Raw genomic sequence first — 19,048 nt, 5'->3', positions numbered from 1 at the left:
TATTGTTCGAAGTTTTCATTTTTGGATTTCTTTTAGGAGGTGATTAGTGAATTCCTTCAGTTACAATTTTTACTCTCTAGTTCAGGCAGTTTTCCTTGATAATTCTTGAAAGATGTTGTTCAGACTTTTTTTTGCTCATGGCTTTCCTGTAAGTTCAATAATTTTTAAATTACTTCTCCTGGATTGTTTCCAGGTCAGTTGTTTTCCAAATGACATATTTTAATTATCTTTTTTTTCCCTTTTTTTATTTTGTTGGACTGATTTTTTCTTTTTTTTTATTTGAAGTTTTTTATTTTCAAAACATATGCAAGAATAATTTTTTAGCATTGATGCTTGCAAAATCTTGTGTTCCAATCCTCCCCCCACCCTTTCCTCTATCCTGTCCCATAGATGGCAAGTTGATTTTTTTTCTTGAGTATTTTTCCTACTTACATGTAAAGATAGTTTTTAACGTTCATTTTTTTTTTAAGATTTTGAGTTCCAAATGTATTTCCCCCCTCCCTTTCCCCTACCTTCTCCCCAAGAGAGGAGGCAATCTGTTATAGGCTACAATCATGTACAAGGGTACAATGATGTTAAATATATCCCCATGTTAGTCATGTTGTGAAAGATGAATCAGAATAAAATTTTAAAAATCAGCAAAAAGAAAAAAAAATGAAAAAGTGAAAATAGTTTGCTTTGATCTACATTCAGACTCAATCATTTCTCTGGATATGATGACATTTTCCATCTCAAGCCTTTTGAAATTGTCTTGGATCACTGTATTGCTGAGAAGATTTAAATCTATTTTAATTGATCATTACATAGTAATGTTGTTACTGTCAAGAACTAAATGAGTAACTTTCATTTTCTAGCTGAAATGAAGATATTAGGAAAAGATTCTTCCCCATCCTACAGCCAGAGGGAGCTCTATAGAAAGCATACTTAGGCTAATAAAGAGGCAAGGTTTGCTTGTAACTTGGGAGCAGATTGGTGGACTCTTGGAAAGATTAGAATGCACATCCCCTTGGTTCTTCAAGGAAGAATAGAGGCAGATAATTGACAACTAGTATGAGATCAACCATGTGAATATTACAATGATAATGGTCCTATTTCAGTTTCTAAGGAAACATTCTATATATACAAAATAATACAATTGGCCTTAAAGAATCCCACAAATTCCAGGAAAAAATAGCAGTTCTAAGGAGAACAATCAGACAAGGTATTGTGAGGAGAAAGAGGAAGAGATGGGAGATGTTACTTGTTAGGATTACTAGGTGAGAACTCAGGTTGTCTGGACAGTGACAAGGTGAGAATTCAGGTTGTCTGGACAATTACAAGGTGAGAACTCAGGTTGACTTGACAGTTCTCTGGCTCAGACCTTTGGTTTGGGCCTTTAAAGGGAGTTTACACCTTAGGAATTCTAAGAGGAGCAAGCTCATTGGGTGGAGTACTTCTTCCCAGAAGCTCTTGCATTATCCCACGCCCATTCTCTGGGAGAATAAAAGAGGACAGCACTCCAGAGATAGGAGAAGTCTCTGCACTACATCAGGCTTGACGGGGCTCTCTGCAGGAAGGGAAGTCACTTCTCTGGACAGTTACTGATCAAAATAGCTGAAAGGCATGGGGAGTTAAGTGAACTTAAAGGGCATGATGATTCTCACTCTCACAGCCCAACTTTAAACTCTGCCTATACCCAAGTAGGCTATTGACCCTTCTCCATCAATTTCACCTTCCTAGGTAGAAAGAGGAGGAGGAGCGGGGGCAGTGATATTCGATAGCACCTCCCCCTAGCAACCATGCCCAACTATGACTAGATTGCAAAAGGCTCTACTTAAAGTCAAAGAGGAAGGGCAAAATACAGCTGATTTGAGAATAGAAATTTATCCTGTGATTGAACAGCTTAAGTCTTCAGGTCAAGAAAGGAGAAGATATGCTTCTTTTAATCTAGAAATATCAAAGATCTGAAAAAGGCTTGCACTCTTTAAGGGGCTACATCATCTTATGTTAAGATGTTATTACAGAATTTAGCTTACAAAATTTTAACCCCTAGTGATTGGAAATCCTGTAGCAAGGACATGCTTAGAACCCGGACAAAACTTGTTGTGGCTTTCTGAATATAGTGAGCTCTGTAGGATACAAGCCCAAGCAAAACAAGCAAGAATTAATACACCAATCACTTGTGACCAACTAACAGGTGTAGGTTCTTATGCAGATACTTCAGCACAGATTAATTACCCCATAGCAGCATATAAGAAATTGCTTCTGCTGCTATCAAAGCACAGGGCTCCCTCCCTGGAAAACAAAGTAGAGGAGAAGACTTCACAAAAATAGAGCAAGGTTCAAATGAACCTTTTGTTGATTTTGTGGGACATCTGCAGATAGCTATCATATGAACATTTGGTGATGCAGCAAAAGAAATTATAATAAGGCAACTTGCTAAAGAAAATGATAATGAGGTTTGCAGAAGAATTATATGAGGACTACACAAGGATGCTCCTTTAGAACAGATCATAAGATGCTGTGCCACAGTAGGCACAAATAACTTTTATACCCAGGCTATGATGCAGACTTCTCAGGATCTGAACATGGGAAGACAGGGTCCCTTTTGGAAAAGGACTTCCAGAGAGACTCGTCAATGCTTTCAATGTGGTAAAGTAGGGCATCTGAAAGCTCAATGTTGGCATAAAGACAGAGTGAGAAAACAAGGTGGAAGAACAAGACCCAAAACCCCATGTCCAAAATGCAACAGAGGCTTCCGTTGGGCATCAGAATAAAGATTGATTCAGGGAAAGGGGATGGGGGGCCCAGCCACAGGTCCCAAAGCAAAAAATACTTGGGTCATGATGGCAGCTGATGCTACACCCAGAGAATCTTTAAAAGTTCAGTACTCAGACATGACCAGTCATCCAAGAAACAATCTGATTGGAGAAAGGGATTATATAATCAATGAGCCAGGAAGCAACCTGATGGGAGAAAGGAATTACAATGGGGATTAAGCAGCTGTATTCAGCTGGGACTACTGAGACATCCCCTGGAGAGGTGAAATCTGTTCCTCTCCAGCCTATGATTCCCTTGCCTCCAGGCACAGTAGGCTTGACCATTTCACCCCTTGAGAGTACTTACAAAACAGTGTTCATCCATACACTGATGTGGGTAACAAAGGAATGTGTAGATATGTCAGTCACTAATACAGGTAGACAATGTGTGACTTATCAACCAGGAGAAGTAGTAGCATCAGGTTTACTGATACAGACTCCTATTAGGAAATCTTGTGATAATTGCCCATATTCTAACTCCCAGCAACAGAACATATATATATATATATATATATATATATATATATATGGGCATACTATTAAAAGGATTAGTAGACACATGTTCAGTTCATACAGTCATTAAAGATGCCAATTGGCCCAGTCACTGGCCAAACATTAAAGTAGACACCTATATGTCTGGCGTAGGAGGATCAATAGCAACTGAAATTAGTGCTATCCCTTTGAGATAGACATTTGAAGGTGAAATAGGCTTTGTACTCCTTTTATAGTTGGAAAATCCCTATTAATCTGTGGGGAAGAGACATTTTACAACAATTAGGATTACAAATGAGTACTTTGGTTTTTTAGGCAGGGCTGCTGTTGAAGGCTTGCCAACACAGTCACCTGTTTCTATTCAATGGAAAACTGATAGACCAATATGGATAGAACAGTGGCCCTTAGCTAGCAATAAAAATCAGTTTTCATTAGATATAATACAGGAGCAACTTGACCAAGGACACTTACAACCTTCTCTAAGTCCTTGAATTTTCCCCCATATTTGTTGTAAGAAAGAAATCTGGAAAATGGAGGATGTTGACCGATTCAAGAAAAAGTAAATGAACAGATGGAAACTATGGGAATGCTTCAGCCTGGACTTCCATCTCCTCCTCAGTTGTCTAGAGAATGGCCTCTTTGGGTTATGGACATTAAGGATTGTTTCTATTCTATCCCTCTAGATAAGGATATGAAAAGATTTGCCTTTTCAGTGCCCAGCGTTAACTTATCTGAGCCTTATAAAAGATATGAATGGACAGTTTTGCCACAGGGAATGAAAAATAGCCCTACTATTTGTCAAATATGTGTTGCTGCTGCTCTTATTCCAATAAGAAAAGCATTTCCAAAAATAATGTTATTACATTACATGGATGATATATGGGATGTGCACCTGAGGAGCAAATTTTAGAAGCTACAAGTTAGAAGTTACAAAAGACCATAGAAACACTAAGGAACTACAAATTGCATATAGCTCCAGAAAAAAATTCAAAGACAAGCTCCTTTTCAATATCTAGGATATGAAGTATACCCTAAGGTACTTAACAGTACAAAAACTTTCCTTAAGAACAGAGAAGCTAAACACCTTAAATGACTTTCAGAAATTGATAGAAGATATCCAATGGATGCGTCCAGTGATAGGCTTGACTACCTATCAGTTGCAACCATTATATGACATTTTAAGGGGGACAGTGTTTTAAACTCACCATGCCAGTTTACAAAAGAAGGTCAAGAGGCTTTGAGAGAAGTTGAACTGGCTTTGTCTAATGTGGTTGAGTCACTCAAAAATCCTTGGAAATACCAGTTTTCGCTACAAAAAAGGCACCCACAGCAGTCCATCAAGAAGACAGTGTGATAGAGTGGGTGAACCTTCCAGCACAACCAGAACAAAGGTTCTCCTTACCCAGTGCTTGTGGCTTTTAGTAAAGGCGATTAAGCAAGCAGTACAATTATCTGGGATAAGACCTGACAAGATATATACCTTTTTTACCAATGCACAAATTGATGTATGCTGTGAAATATCCCAGAGTGGCAAATTCTATTGGCCACAGCTCCAAATTTTACACATGAAGTCCATTGAAGATAGACTATTACACAATTGGCAATGGATTCTTGAAGAAAAGGTTTCTAAAGTTCCTCTTAAAGGGCCAATTATCTTTACAGATGCATCCAAACATGTTTGTGCTGTATACTCTCATGACTTAGTAGTCAGAATTCCTTTTCAATCCACTCAGCAGAATGAATTTTATGTTGTATGCAATCATTCTAGCTCTTATTATCCAGGAGATATAAATACAGTATCTGATTCAGCGTATTCAGTAGGTGTAGTACAAAGAATTGCCACACCCAGAATAAAATTTGTAGCTTCTAATATCAGCTCTTTAAGGAACTTCCAAGAACAAGTGAGAAAGCATCCAAGTAAGCTTTATATCTTGCATGTCCACTTCCAAGTCCTGTTTTTGATGGTAATTCAAGCAGATAACCTATGTTGGCCAATACTTCTTTACTTCAGGAAGCCGAAGAATCTCATTTTAAATGTCATCAGGCTACTTGAGCTTTACGTTTACTATTTGGGATAATAAGAGAGGAAACTAGGAACATAGTAAAAGCCTGTGCAGCTTGCCTTCCTTTCCATGCTTCCTCCTGGGAAGAACCCTCATGGTTTGAGACCCAATGAAATTGGCAGATGTGATCCATTATAAATCTTTTATTTGTCTTTTATGCTTGTAGTAGTAGACACCTTTTAAGGATTTACTTTTGCAATACCAGCAGCAAAAGAGACAGCCCAAGTAGTCACTGAATTCCTTATACAAGCTTTTGAAATTATGGATGTGCCACAAGCAATAAAAACAGATAATGGACCTGCATATACTTCTAAACATTTTGCACACTTTTGTGCACAGTATCAGATTTTCCACACCACTGGTATACTTTTCAATCAAGGACAGGCTGTAGTAGAAAGTAGAAACAGAGACATCAAGACACTTCTCCAGAAACAAAAGAAAGGGGAAGCCACAGGTAGCACTAGAGAACTAAGTTTAGCTCTTTATACAATTAAATAATTGATTTTTGATAAAGATGCACTGGCTCCAGTAGACAGGTTTTATAACCCACTGGAAAGACAGTATCCAGTGTGAGCAGCTCCACTATCTTTAGATAATCACCAGGTGACATGGTGAAATCCAGAAAGTGATGAATGGAAAGGACCAGGTAGGTTAACTACTTGGGAGAGGGTTTGCTTGTATGACTACAGATGGAGAAGGAATCACATGAGTGCCAATGAGCCGTATTTGCCTTGTCCAGAGAAGAGAGACAGAGAAGACCCAAGAAATATCAGGTGGTTCCATTGCTGATTGTACCCACCCCTGAAAGAGCATGGCAGTTATGGCAATTGACTCATGGACATCAAAAATTATTAATGAGACTGATGCCGGACTTGAAAACCCTCTGGAATCATTGGATTCTCTGAGACATGATAAATCTGTTGCAGCACTTCAAAAACTTGCAGGGATCATTGGATTCCCTGACACATAAAGTAATGGACAATAGATTAGTTTTTTACTATCTCTTGGTTGCTGAAGGAGAAGTATGAGAGATTGTTATTTACATACCCTCCTTCTAGGACTTCTGGAAATCTTTTAAAATGCCATGTAGATTCATATTGTTTGTTATATCAGTACTTGCATGTACAATTCATGTTTGTTACAACTCATTGAGCCTGCACCAGGTGTGGGGAAAGTCATCACTACTAGTTTTATTGCTATGTGCTTGTGTAATACCTCCATGCTGATGTATTTGTGTATACCTGTTTCTAGTAAGACCCTTCAGCCCAGAAACCCACTAACAATATTTGGCTTAATTCCTCACTTCCCTTTGGTATTTTTCACTTCTCTTCCTGAGAATTCAGGGAGGGCATGATTATCTCCTTTTTAGTGCTTTCACTTCCCTTTCTGAGAAGTTGGGGATGTGTGATCACCTCCTTTTTGGGGTTCACACCTCCCTGAGAAGTCAGGGAAGGTGTGATCACTTGTGTTCTAAAACAAAAAGTGGGAGATGTAGAGGGCTGAAATTCCAAAAAGTTATGCTTGAATCAGACCACCTAGCACTTAAGACTATTCCATGTGAGATAATGGCTCTATATACATATTTATTCATCTAAATATGAGGTGATGTCATGGCTCTCCAGGCCTTTGGTGCTTGCTGAATGTTTGGTGTTAAGATAATTGTAGGCAAGGATTAGTGGCCTGAGAGAGAGAAGTCAGAGGCACTTGAAGGCAGGAGGAGGAGAAGGAGAGGGGGAGAGAGGCAGAGAGAGGCTGGAGACTCCAGACTAAAGAATCCAGGATACACATCTTTGCAAGTCTGGTGGCAGCTTGCCTGCCTCCTTCACTTCTTCCCCTAAAGAGCAAGGACTTTGATTTATCCTGACTCTGGCTGATTCTGAGACCCTCCAGGGAGTTAAACTGGACAATATAGGTAGGGGCATAATTTCAATTTCCAATTGCAGCTCACTATAGAAAGAGATGTTGTATATTTTGTGTGTGGGGGGGTCCTTTTTTTCCCCTGATCTTTTTGGATACTAATTTATTAATGGTCATTTTAGATTAAAAGGTATTTACAGTTTTATAACTCTTTGGATATAACTCGAACTTGCTTTCCACAATGGTTAGATCAGTTCAAAATTCTACCAGCTATATATTAATGTGTCTGACTGATTCTGGATGTCTCCTGAAGTCATTAGTTTCTATTTCTCCCCATTCTACTTTTTAAGGAATTATTTTCTTTAATTAGCTTTTGCACTTCCTTTTCCATTTGGGCAATTCAACTTTTAAAGGAATTATTTTCTTCAGGCAATTTTTGTATTTCCTTATTTTTCATAATTTTTCATAATTTTTCATAATTCCCTTGCATGAGTCATTTATTTTTCTAAGCTTCTGTCTCTTTTACTTGATTATTAAATTACTTTTTGAGGACTTTTTGGACTTGAGGCCAATTAATATTCCCTGTTGAGATTTTTTATGAGTTTTTGTTTTAATCTTCCCATTTGTGATAGTAACTTTCTGTGATCAGGGTTCTTAATTTTTTGCTCATTTTTAAAAATTGAACATTATTCTTGGGATCCTGGTTATATTGGCTTTCTGTTCTGGGGCCTCTCCCTCCTATTAAGCTCTATATTCCACTGTGTCATCTGCTGAGCCAGTCCTGCAGGGCTAAATGCTGATCTATGCTATGCCAGACAGCCTCCCACTATTGGAACAACAGCTGCATTGGATGCACCTGCATCCTCTTTTACCAAAATGAGACAAAATGAAATCCTGTTAAATTGTCTTGCACTGGAAAATTGTTTGTTTCTTTTTTTTTTTTTTTTTTTTTTTTTTGGTGGATTCTGGAGGGAACTCACTAGCTTCTCACCATCTCGCAAAGTGAATTAAAATGTTTAAGAAAATGAACAAAGATATAATAAAATAATTTGTATTATTCTAAGTAAATATATGGCCCCTAAGGGATTCAGAAACTTTTTTCTACTTGGCCATCACTGATACAGAGTTTCCTGCTTAACAGAATTTATATTGTAGAGAAATCGGTATGTAAATTTTTAGGTGAACAAATTTCAAATTAATTAGAATTTAACTACTAAAAAATCTTACTTTGAGATCTCATTTAGGTATTTATGAATTTTTAGAGGCCATACCAATTGAGCATGAACTCCACTTGGTTAATCTTGCTGAGATAGAAAGATTTTGAATATAAACGTGGTGAGAGATTGTATTCTTGTCATTTGTCTGAGGGGGTCATTACTGAGTTCTTGTATTTGGAATGATATTCATTCACAACTCCTCAAAAATTATTCAGTCATAAAAGAGTGGCTGCAGTCTATAGTAAAGGAAAAATTATTTCCATAAATGAACTTACTAATTCTTCAAATAATGATGTGAATTTAGAATCAAGGCATCCATCTTAATACATATGGGAATGGCATTTGTCGCCTGAGCTAAACAGAATTTCAACGAACTAATTCTCCAGAGTGTGGGGGGCTATAGCAGGACCACATATGTGCAAGCATATTCCTGATTTTCTAAAAAAAGGAATAAGAAGTCAATTCTATGACTATAACCAGTGACCATAATACCTAGAAAAAACTCTCAATGAATCAGAGTAATGCTTTCTGTCCACTTTAAGTAGATAATATTTGGAGGCAGCATAAATACATTAAGAATAAGTCACTATCACTCTTAATTTCATTTCACTTTTTGATAGTACATTAGTATTTCAGGAGCTCCCACAACCAAAGTATGCCTGAATTTTAGCAAGACTATTTTTAATTATCTCTTGAAATATCTTCTGGAGTTGGAGAGGTGTAGACTTGATGGGATTATGCAATTACACAAATTCAGAACTAGTTAAATTAACACAACCTAAAATGTAAATTAATTGGGGTTAATACAAGTAGGGAAGTTTGTCTTTACTCAAGAATGTCCCTGTGCTCTTCCTTGTCAGTTCATCACTTAATGATGTAAAAGATGGGCTGCCTAATCAAGTTTATGGATGATTACATGAAGCTTTTATGACCATATTACATAAGTAGAAGATAAAATGTGAGAAGTTCAAGAGTTTGGGAGGTTTTTTGATTTGCTTTTGTTAAATACCTTGGGTCTTAGAATAGTTTCAGCTTAGCTTGAGTCAGTAGTGTGATATGGTCACCAAAAAAGTCAAGAATTTTTTTAGGATGTATTATAAAAGTAGCACCTTTGTAACAAGGAAAACATATGCCATTCTGGTTAGAGACTACATTTGAAGTAATGTATTCAGTTTAGAGTGTCATTTTGGTTTTAAAAGATGGTCTTCCCCAATCTTACCAAGTCTAAAAGTGCAGGAACTATTTATTCACAGGTTATATCCTCTTGCTGGTCAGTTTTGACTTGCTGTTTTTCTAACTTGTACCAATATATCCCTGCTTTAGGCAAGTTTGTGACCTCCCTACTCTCAAGGGCCCACCATATTAATGTTAAGGAATGTGGACAGCTGATTGACATGTCCCACCACAGCTCAGAACAGTCAAACTCAAGAGCTCCACAAGCCTCAGATCTCCCCTTTCTGTTCCCACCCCTTATTTAGCTAGGAATTATGTGTATATACTCCCTTGCTAGTACTGTGTTTTAAAACTTGGAAAATTTTTAATGGATATGAGATTATTCCCTTCTAAAGAAATAAGACTCAGATATAGGATATGTATCGATACCAAAGCTTTTTTTTTTTTTTTTTTTTTGATCCAGCAGTCTCTTCACTGGGCCTGTACCCCAAAGAGATAAGAAAGGAAAAAGGACCACAAATGCAAAAATGTTTGTAGCAGCCCTTTTTTGTAGTGGCAAGGAACTGGAAACTGAGTGGATCCCCATCAATTGGGAAATGGCTGAATAAGTTATGGTATATGAATAGTAATGAATGACTATTATTATTCTGTAAGAAACAATCAGCAGGATGATTTCAAAGAGGGCTGGAGAGACTTTTATGAACTTATGCTAAATGAAGTTAGTAGAAACAAAAGAACATTGTATAAGGCAATAAGATTACTTATAATGATCAACTATGATTGGCTTGGTTGTTTTCAACAATGAGGTGATTCAGATCAGTTCCAATAGATTCCAGAGAAAGGACTTTTGGGACTGAATGTGGATCACAACATAGTATTTTCACTTTTTGTTGCTGTTTGCTTGTTTTTTTTCTCTTATTTTATTTTTTTGCTTTTTGCTTTTGCATCTGATTTTTCTTGTATAGCATGATAAATGTAGAAATGTGTTTAGAAGAACTGCACATTTTTAATCTATATTGGATTACTTGCTGTGTAGGGGATAAATGAGGTAGGGAGGAAGAAAGAAAAATATGAAAACAAAGTTTTGCAAGGGTAAATGTTGAAAACTATCTTTGCATATATTTTGAAAAGTAAAAATTTATTTTAAAAAAATAGTAGAATTGATCAAATGGAAAAGGAAGTGCAAAAGCTAACTGAAGAAAAAAACTCCTTAGAAATTGAAATGGGACAAGTAGAAACTAATGTCTCTAGGTGAATCAGATAATCAGATGTCTCTAGGTGAATCAGATCAAGAATCAGATAGACACATTAATGCAGTCAGTAGATTGACCCAATCATTCTGGAAAGCAATCTAGAATTATGCCCAAATAATTATACAATTGTGTATACCCTTTGATAGGGAATGACCATTACTAGATCTGTATCCCAAAAAGATCAGAAAACAGGAAAAAGGACCCATATATACAAAAATATTGACATCAGCTCTTTTTTTTTTTTTTGTGGAGACAAAAAATTGGAATTTGAGGGGATGCCCATCAATTCAGAAATAGCTGAACAAGTTGTTATATATGAATGTAACTGAATACTCTTGTAAGAAAAGATGAACAGGGCACTTGAAAAAAAGCTGTAAAGACTTACATATACCCTAATGAATATTGATGATAAAATCTTAAATAAAATATTAGCAAAAAGACTACAGAAAATCATCCCCAGGATAATACATTATGACCAAGTGGGATTTATACCAGGAATACAGGGCTGGTTCAATATTAGGAAAACTATTAGCATAATTGACTATATCAATAACCAAATTGACAAAAACCATATGATCATCTCAATAGATGCAGAAAAAGCATTTGATAAAATCCAACATCCATTCCTACTAAAAACACTTGAGAGTATAGGAATAAATGGACTATTCCTTAAAATAGTCAGTAGCATTTATTTAAAACCATCAGTAAGGATCATATGTAATGAGGATAAACTGGAACCTTTCCCTGTAAGATCAGGAGTGAATCAAGGTTGCCCACTATCACCATAACTGTTCAATATTATACTAGAAACGCTAGCCTTGGCAATAATAGCCGAGAAAGAGATTCAAGAAATTAGAGTAGGAAATGAGGAAATCAAGCTATCATCACTCTTTGCAGATGATATGATGGTATACTTAGAGAACCCCAAAGATTCTGCTAAAAAGCTATTAGAAATAATTCATAACTTCAGCAAAGTTGCAGGATACAAAATAAATCCACATAAATTCTCAGCATTTTTATATATTACCAACACAATCCAACAGCAAGAGATACAAAGAGAAATTTCATTCAAAATAACTGTCGATAGTATGAAATATTTGGGAATCTATCTACCAAAGGAAAGTCAAGAATTATATGAACAAAATTACAAAACACTTTCCACAAAAATAAAGTCAGACTTAAATAATTGGAAAAATATTCATTGCTCTTGGATATGCCGAGCAAATATAATAAAGATGACTACTCCCTAAACTAATCTATTTCTTTAGTGCTATACCAATCAGACTCCCAAGGAACTATTTTAATGACTTAGAAAAAATAACAAAACTCATATGGAAGAATAATAGGTCGAGAATTTCAAGAGAATTAATGCAAAAAAAAATCAAATGAAGGTAGCCTAGCTGTACCTGAGCTAAAACTATATTATAAAGCATCAGTCACCAAAACCATTTGGTATTGGATAAGAAATAGACTAGTTGATCAGTGGAATAGGTTAGGTTCACAGGAATAATAGTGAATAAAAATAGCAATCTATTTGACAAAAACTGCTGGGAAAACTGGAAATTAGTATGGCAGAAACTAGGCATAGACCCACACTTAACACCATATACTAAGATAAAATCAAAATGGGTCCATGACTTAGGCATAAAGAACTAGATCATAAATAAATTAGAGGAACATAGGATAGTTTACCTCTCAAACTTGTGGAGGAGGAACGAATTTGTGACCAAAGGAGAACTAGAAATCATTATTGATCACAAAATAGAAAATTTCGATTAGATCAAATTAAAAAGCTTTTGTAAGGGGCAGCTAGGTGGTGCAGTGGATAGAGCACCAGCCCTGAATTCAGGAGGACCCGAGTTCAAATCTGCTCTCAGAGACTTAACATTTCCTAGGTGTGTGACCCTGGGCAAGTCACTTAACCCCAGCCTCAGGGGAGGAAAAAAAAAAAAAAAGCTTTTGTACAAATAAAACTAATGCAAACAAGATTAGAAGGGAAGTAACAAATTGGGAAAACATTTTTACAGTTAAAGGTTCTGATAAAGGCCTCATCTCCAAAATATACAGAGAATTTGACTCTTAATTGACTTATAAGAAATCAAGCCATTCTCCAATTGATAAATGGTCAAAGGATATGAATAGACAATTTTCAGATGATGAAATTGAAACTACTTCCACTCATATGAAAGAGTGTTCCAAATCACTATTGATCAGAGAAATGCAAATTAAAACAACTCTGAGATACCACTACACACCTGTCAGATTGGCTAAGATGATATGAACAAACAATGATGAATATTGGAGGGGATGTGGGAAAACTGGGACACTGATGCATTGTTGGTGGAGTTTTGAAAGAATCCAGCCATTCTGGAGAGCAATCTGGAACTCTGCCCAAAAAGTTATCAAACTGTGCATCCCTTTGATCCAGCAGTCCTACTCCTGGGCTTATATCCCAAGGAAATACTAAAGAAGGGAAAGGGACCTGTATGTGCCAAAATGTTTGTGGCAGCTCTTTTTGTAGTGGCTAGAAACTGGAAAGTAAAAGGATGCCCATCAATTGGAGAATGGTTGGGCAAATTATGGTATATGAATGTTATGGAATATTATTGTTCTGTAAGAAATGACTAACACGATGAATACAGAGAGGCTTGGAAAGACATCAACTGATGCTGAGTGAAATGAGCAGAACTAGGATATCATTATACACTTCAACAACAATACTATATGAGGATATATTCTGATGGAAGTGGATATCTTCAACATAGAGAAGAGCTAATCCAATTCCTATTGATCAATGATGGACAGAATCAGCTACACCCAGAGAAGGAACACTGGGAAATGAGTGTAAACTGTTAGCATTTTTTGTTTTTTTGTTTTTCTCCCCAGGTTATTTTTACCTTACTAATCCAATTCTTCCTTTGCAACAACGTCAACAACAGCAAAATTCGGTTCTGCACATATATATTGTACCTAGGATATACTATACCATACTTAATATGTATGGGAATGCCTCCCATCTAGGGGAGGGGGGGGGGGAGGGAAGGAGGGAAAAATTCAGAACAGAAGGAGTACAAGGGATAATGTTGTAAAAAATTACCTATGCATATGTACTGTCAAAAATAAAATTAATTTTAAAAAAATTGGGAAAACATTTTTACAGTTAAAGGTTCTGATAAAAGCCTCATCTCCAAAATGTATAGAGAATTGACTCTAATTTATAAGAAATCAAGCCATTCTCCAATTGATAAATGGTCAAAGGATATGAATAGACAATTTTCAGATGATGAAATTGAAACTATTTCCACTCATATGAAAGAGTGTTCCAAATCACTATTGATCAGAGAAATGCAAATTAACACAACTCTGAGATACCACTACACACCTGTTAGATTGGCTAAGATGACAGGAACAAATAATGATGAATGTTGGAGGGATGTGGGAAAACTGGGATACTGATGCATTGTTGGTGGAGTTTTGAAAGAATCCAGCCATTCTGGAGAGTAATCTGGAACTCTGCCCAAAAAGTTATCAAACTGTGCATCCCTTTGATCCACCAGTGCTACTCCTGGGCTTATATCCCAAGGAAATACTAAAGAAGGGAAAGGGACCTGTATGTGCCAAAATGTTTGTGGCAGCCCTTTTCATAGTGGCTAGAAGCTGGAAGATGAATGGATGTCCATCAATTGGAGAATGGTTGGGTAAATTACGGTATATGAATGTTATGGAATGTTATTGTTCTGTAAGAAATGGAATATTATTGTTCTGTAAGAAAAGACCAGCAGGATGAATACAGAGAGGCTTGGAGAGACTTACATCAACTGATGCTGAGTGAAATGAGCAGAACTAGGAGATCATTATATACTTCAACAACAATACTGTATGAGGATGTATTCTGATGGAAGTGGATATCTTCAACATAAAGAAGATCTAATCCAGTTCCAATATGATCAATGATGGACAGAATCAGCTACACCCAGAGAAGGAACACTGAGAAATGAATGTAAACTGTTTGTATTTTTCGTTTTTCTTCCCAGGTTATTTTTACCTTATGAATCCAATTCTTCCTTTGCAACAACAACAAAAAAATTCTATTCTGCACATAAATATTGTATCTAGGATATACTATACCATACTTAATATGTATGGGAATGCCTGCCATTTAGGGGAGGGGGGGTGGAGGGAAGGCAGGGAAAATTTGGAACAGAAGGGAGTACAAGGGATAATGTAAAAAATTATCTATGCATATGTACTGTCAAAAAATGTTATAATTATAAAATTAATTTTAAAAAAAGACTTACATATACTGATTCTAAGTAAAGTTAGCAGAATTTGGAGAACATTGTCCACAGTAATAGCAATACTATGTGATGATCAACTAAGGTAGATTTAAATCCCCTCGGTAATAAAGTGATCCAGGACAATTCCAAAAGACCTGAGATAGAAAATAACATTCAAATGCAGAGAAAAAACTATGGAGTCTGAATGTAGATCAAAACAGAGACTATTTTCACTTATTTTTATTTTTCCTGAATTACTCTTTTTCATTTTTGTAACATGGAAACATGCTTAACATGATTGAACCATGGATAGCCTATTATCAGATTGCCTACTGTTTTGGGGAGAAGGCAGGTAAAAGAGAGAGGAAAAAATTTTAGAACTGAAATCTTTAAAAATAAGTGTCGAAAAGTAGCTTTGCATATAATTGAGAAAAAAATAAAATACTATTAAGAAAAAAAAAAATCACCTTTGACTAGAACTTTACCATACTGTTTTATAATCAAGATCCATATTCACATGACAGATCTATGTGGCAGTTATTTAACATATAAACTTATTTTAAGAAAATAAGTTTATATGTTAAATAACTGCCACATAGATCAATTAAGAATTGTCATTAAATGTTATTTTAAAAATTTTAAATACTTAAAACCTTATTGTGCTTAATTTGAAAAGACATTAGAATCAATGAATTGGAGGAGCCAATTGGTGGTAGTTTGAGTAGGTTTCTTCTATACATTAGCATATAGCTTAGTGAGCCATAATATCTAAAATTAAATTCATCATCTGGAAACCAAGTGTTTGACAGTGAAGCTATCCAAACTCATCAAAGTAAATTTCAAAGATATAAAGACTATTGCCAGCCTGTCCTGAAAACTTTTCTGGCTTGAGTAGGACCTCATAGAACTTGAATTTTATTTTCATGGATAAGAGGCCATTTCCATCTCCTAATAATAGGATAGAGGATAAATATTAATGCCTAAGCCTGTGTTATTCCTCTTCATATGATGGACAGGATTTATCATTTATCATAATGTGTCATTGTATTCTTCACATAATATTTATATTTCTTGTAGATCCCAGTGAAAAGAAAACTAAAACATTCAGGTTCATAAGACCTAACCGGATACTACCACATAATGTAAGTGACCCTGGTCCTGAGCCACAGGATTCACCATCAGAGGCACATCTAGTACCTGGTAAGTAAGAAAAATATTTTTTCTCCAATTATTTTTGAACAGTGTCTAATTTCTAAATTAATAGGTTTTCACTTTTTTCCAAACAGTGTCACAAGTCATAGTAACTCCAGCGTACAATCTTTGTACTCATTGTGAAAATAGGGAGATAACTGTATTTTTCTCTCAACTTCTCTTTTAAAAATATTTGCACAAATGCTATATAAAATGGTCAGTGGTTGAATTGAGACACCTTAGAATACTATTTTCACATCTATATATTAGAATTCAATTATATAGATTGATCTGTATAATTTTGGCAAATTACATATTTTAAGCAAGTATTGAAAATATAAAGTTCTTAATTTGTAATATTTCTTTGATTCCAAAATATTTGAAATTAAAAATGTATAAATTTTTTTGGATATTTTTCTTGATAATCCCTAATTAAATTTGAAAGCTATTTTTTATTAGGCCGTGCTGAATTTTTCCCCTATTAATGTATAACTTGGGAAAACTTTAAAACTTGTAAAATGATGTCTATATTTGTTATTCATCATATTTCATTTAATCTTTAATTTTACTCATAATTCCCAAGGAAGCAAGGATATTCTTAACTGAATCACAAACTTGACAACACTGATATTTTTTAATGTTTTTTTGTTTTCCTGTAGTTGGCTGGGAAACTCCCAGAGTTACTAGACTTCCAAAATTTGTACCTCTTGGGGGGAAATACATCATAATGGTAGTGTAACAAGATCATTATTTGAAGTCTCATCATATTCCCTGCATGTTTTTCCACACATATCAGTAAAACAAACTGATACTTAATTTTGAAAATATGTTTTGATTTCTTGTGATTTAAATTTTTTTTTCCTCATTATGTACATTGGTGTTTTATTTCATTTTTTTTTTGAATTTCATATTCTTAAAATGTAGTTGTGTTGGGGGTCACGGCCCCAACTGCTGAGTGAAACAGGCCTCATGTGACCAGCACTGCCTGTCCACTTTAATGGTGAACTTGAATAGTGAAGAGTATGAATAATGAGGGGCGAGAGCCAGGGTGGTGTGAGGCTCTGCTTTATTACAAAGACTGCACAATTTGAGAGCCATTTGGGTATAATTCTAATTGCTGTCCAGAATGGTTGGATCAGTTCACGACTCCCTCAACAATATATTAGTGTCCCAGTCTTTCTACATCCCCTCCAGCATTTATCATTATCTTTTTCTGTCATCTTAGCCAATCTGAGAGATGTGAAGTGGTATTTCAAAGTTGTCTTTATTTGCCTTTCTTTAATCAATAGTGATTCAGATCATTTTTTCATATGACTAGAAATGGCTTTAATTTCTTTGCATATTGTCTATTCATATAATTTGACCATTTATCAATTGGAGAATGACTTGTATTCTTATAAATTTGAGTCAGTTCTCTATATTTTTATCCGAATCCTTGGATGTAATTCCCCCTCTATTTTCCTACTTCCCTTCTAATTATGGCTGCATTGGTTTTGTTGGTATAAAACTTTTTAATTTAATATAATCAAAATTATTCATTTTGCCTTTCATGTTTTCTAGTTCTCCTTTGGCCATAAATTCCTTCCTTCTTCACAGATTTGAGAGGTAAACTGCCCTTTGCTCTCTTAATTTGTTTATAGTATCACCCTTCATGTTTGAATCATAAACCCATTTCGACCTTATTTTGGTATAGGGTCAGTGCCTCGTTTTTGCCATACTATTTTCCACATTTCCCATCAATTTTTGTGAAATAGTGAGTTCTTTTCCCAGAAGCTGGGGTCTTTGGGTTTATCAAATACTAGAGTAGTATAGGCAGGTCTTTAAAATAATTTTATTTTTCAGTCAATTTTTGTGCTTCTTTATTTAGATTGTGTAGTCTTTTTTTCATAAATCTTTTGCATAACTCATTTTCATTTCCTGAGTTTTCTTTTATCTTTGATTTTAAGATCCTTTTTGAGTTTTTTCTAGAGAACTTTTTGGACAAGATCAATTGATAATCCCATTGAAGCTTCCTATGAGGCATTTTGACTTGTTACCTTACTCTGAGTCTGTGTTTTAATCTTCCCTGTTGTGATACTAGCTTTCTGTGATTGAGTTCTTCGTTTTTTGCTCAAATTGAGCTCTTCTCCTGGAGTGTAAGGGGCACTATCCCAAAGCTTCTTGCACTAGGATCCAGGAGTCAATGCTTGTCTGTGCTGGGGCCTATGGCTGCCAGCTTGCCCATTTCACTAAGATGGCCTGTTCTAGTCACACCTGTTGTGCATTCCACACTGCATTCCACACTGTCAGTTTGTCTGCTGAGCTGGAGCTGGTGGCTTCCTAGCTGACTTGCTGAGCAAAGTACTGCAGGGCTTCAATTCCTGATCTATGCTGTGTCTAAGACTCTCCTGCTGGCTTGCCAGCACCCCACCTGCATTTGACAGTGCTTCCCTTTTATCAAAATGAGTTAGACTTTTCCTGAAATCCATCTAAATATTCTTAGATTGGAGAATTGTTTCACTTCTTTTTGTGGATTCTTTTACTCAATAAATTCCTTTAGAGGCTTGATTTAATATTTGTTTCCGAGGGAAACTGGGAAGAGCCTAGGTAACTTCCTGGCTTCTTACCACTCATCTTAATTCTGTCCCCAGTAAAATTCTTGAGCACCACAAAATATGTGACAGAGAAATGGTTAATAAAATAAACAAAAATATGCTATAACAGAATATTAATTTGTAGTTTTCTAAG

The 19,048-nt window shown here is 35.7% G+C and overlaps 1 protein-coding gene across 5 annotated transcripts in view; it reads left to right on the top strand.

Annotated features, from left to right (window-relative positions):
* LOC141560979 (ADP-ribosylation factor-like protein 13B) overlaps positions 1-19,048 on the top strand; it is a 103,159-nt gene that overhangs the window by 74,140 nt on the left and 9,971 nt on the right. For 3 of the 5 annotated variants that reach the window (XR_012487923.1, XM_074299851.1, XM_074299850.1), the window contains one exon: positions 16,208-16,330. Coding sequence is in view for 3 of the 5 variants with exons in the window: in XM_074299851.1 (XP_074155952.1) it covers positions 16,208-16,330 (123 nt within the window). In the remaining 2 variants the exon portion in view is untranslated. Of the gene's footprint in view, positions 1-14,622; positions 14,854-16,207; positions 16,331-17,881; positions 17,927-19,048 lie in introns of those variants that run through there. The other 2 variants (XR_012487924.1, XM_074299852.1) reach the window with 2 other exon arrangements.

This window comes from Sminthopsis crassicaudata, chromosome 3 (assembly GCF_048593235.1).
Source record: "Sminthopsis crassicaudata isolate SCR6 chromosome 3, ASM4859323v1, whole genome shotgun sequence".
Taxonomy (NCBI): Eukaryota; Metazoa; Chordata; class Mammalia; order Dasyuromorphia; family Dasyuridae; genus Sminthopsis; species Sminthopsis crassicaudata.
Note: the sequence above shows the minus strand (reverse complement) of the source record. Positions and strands in the feature narration are given on the sequence as shown.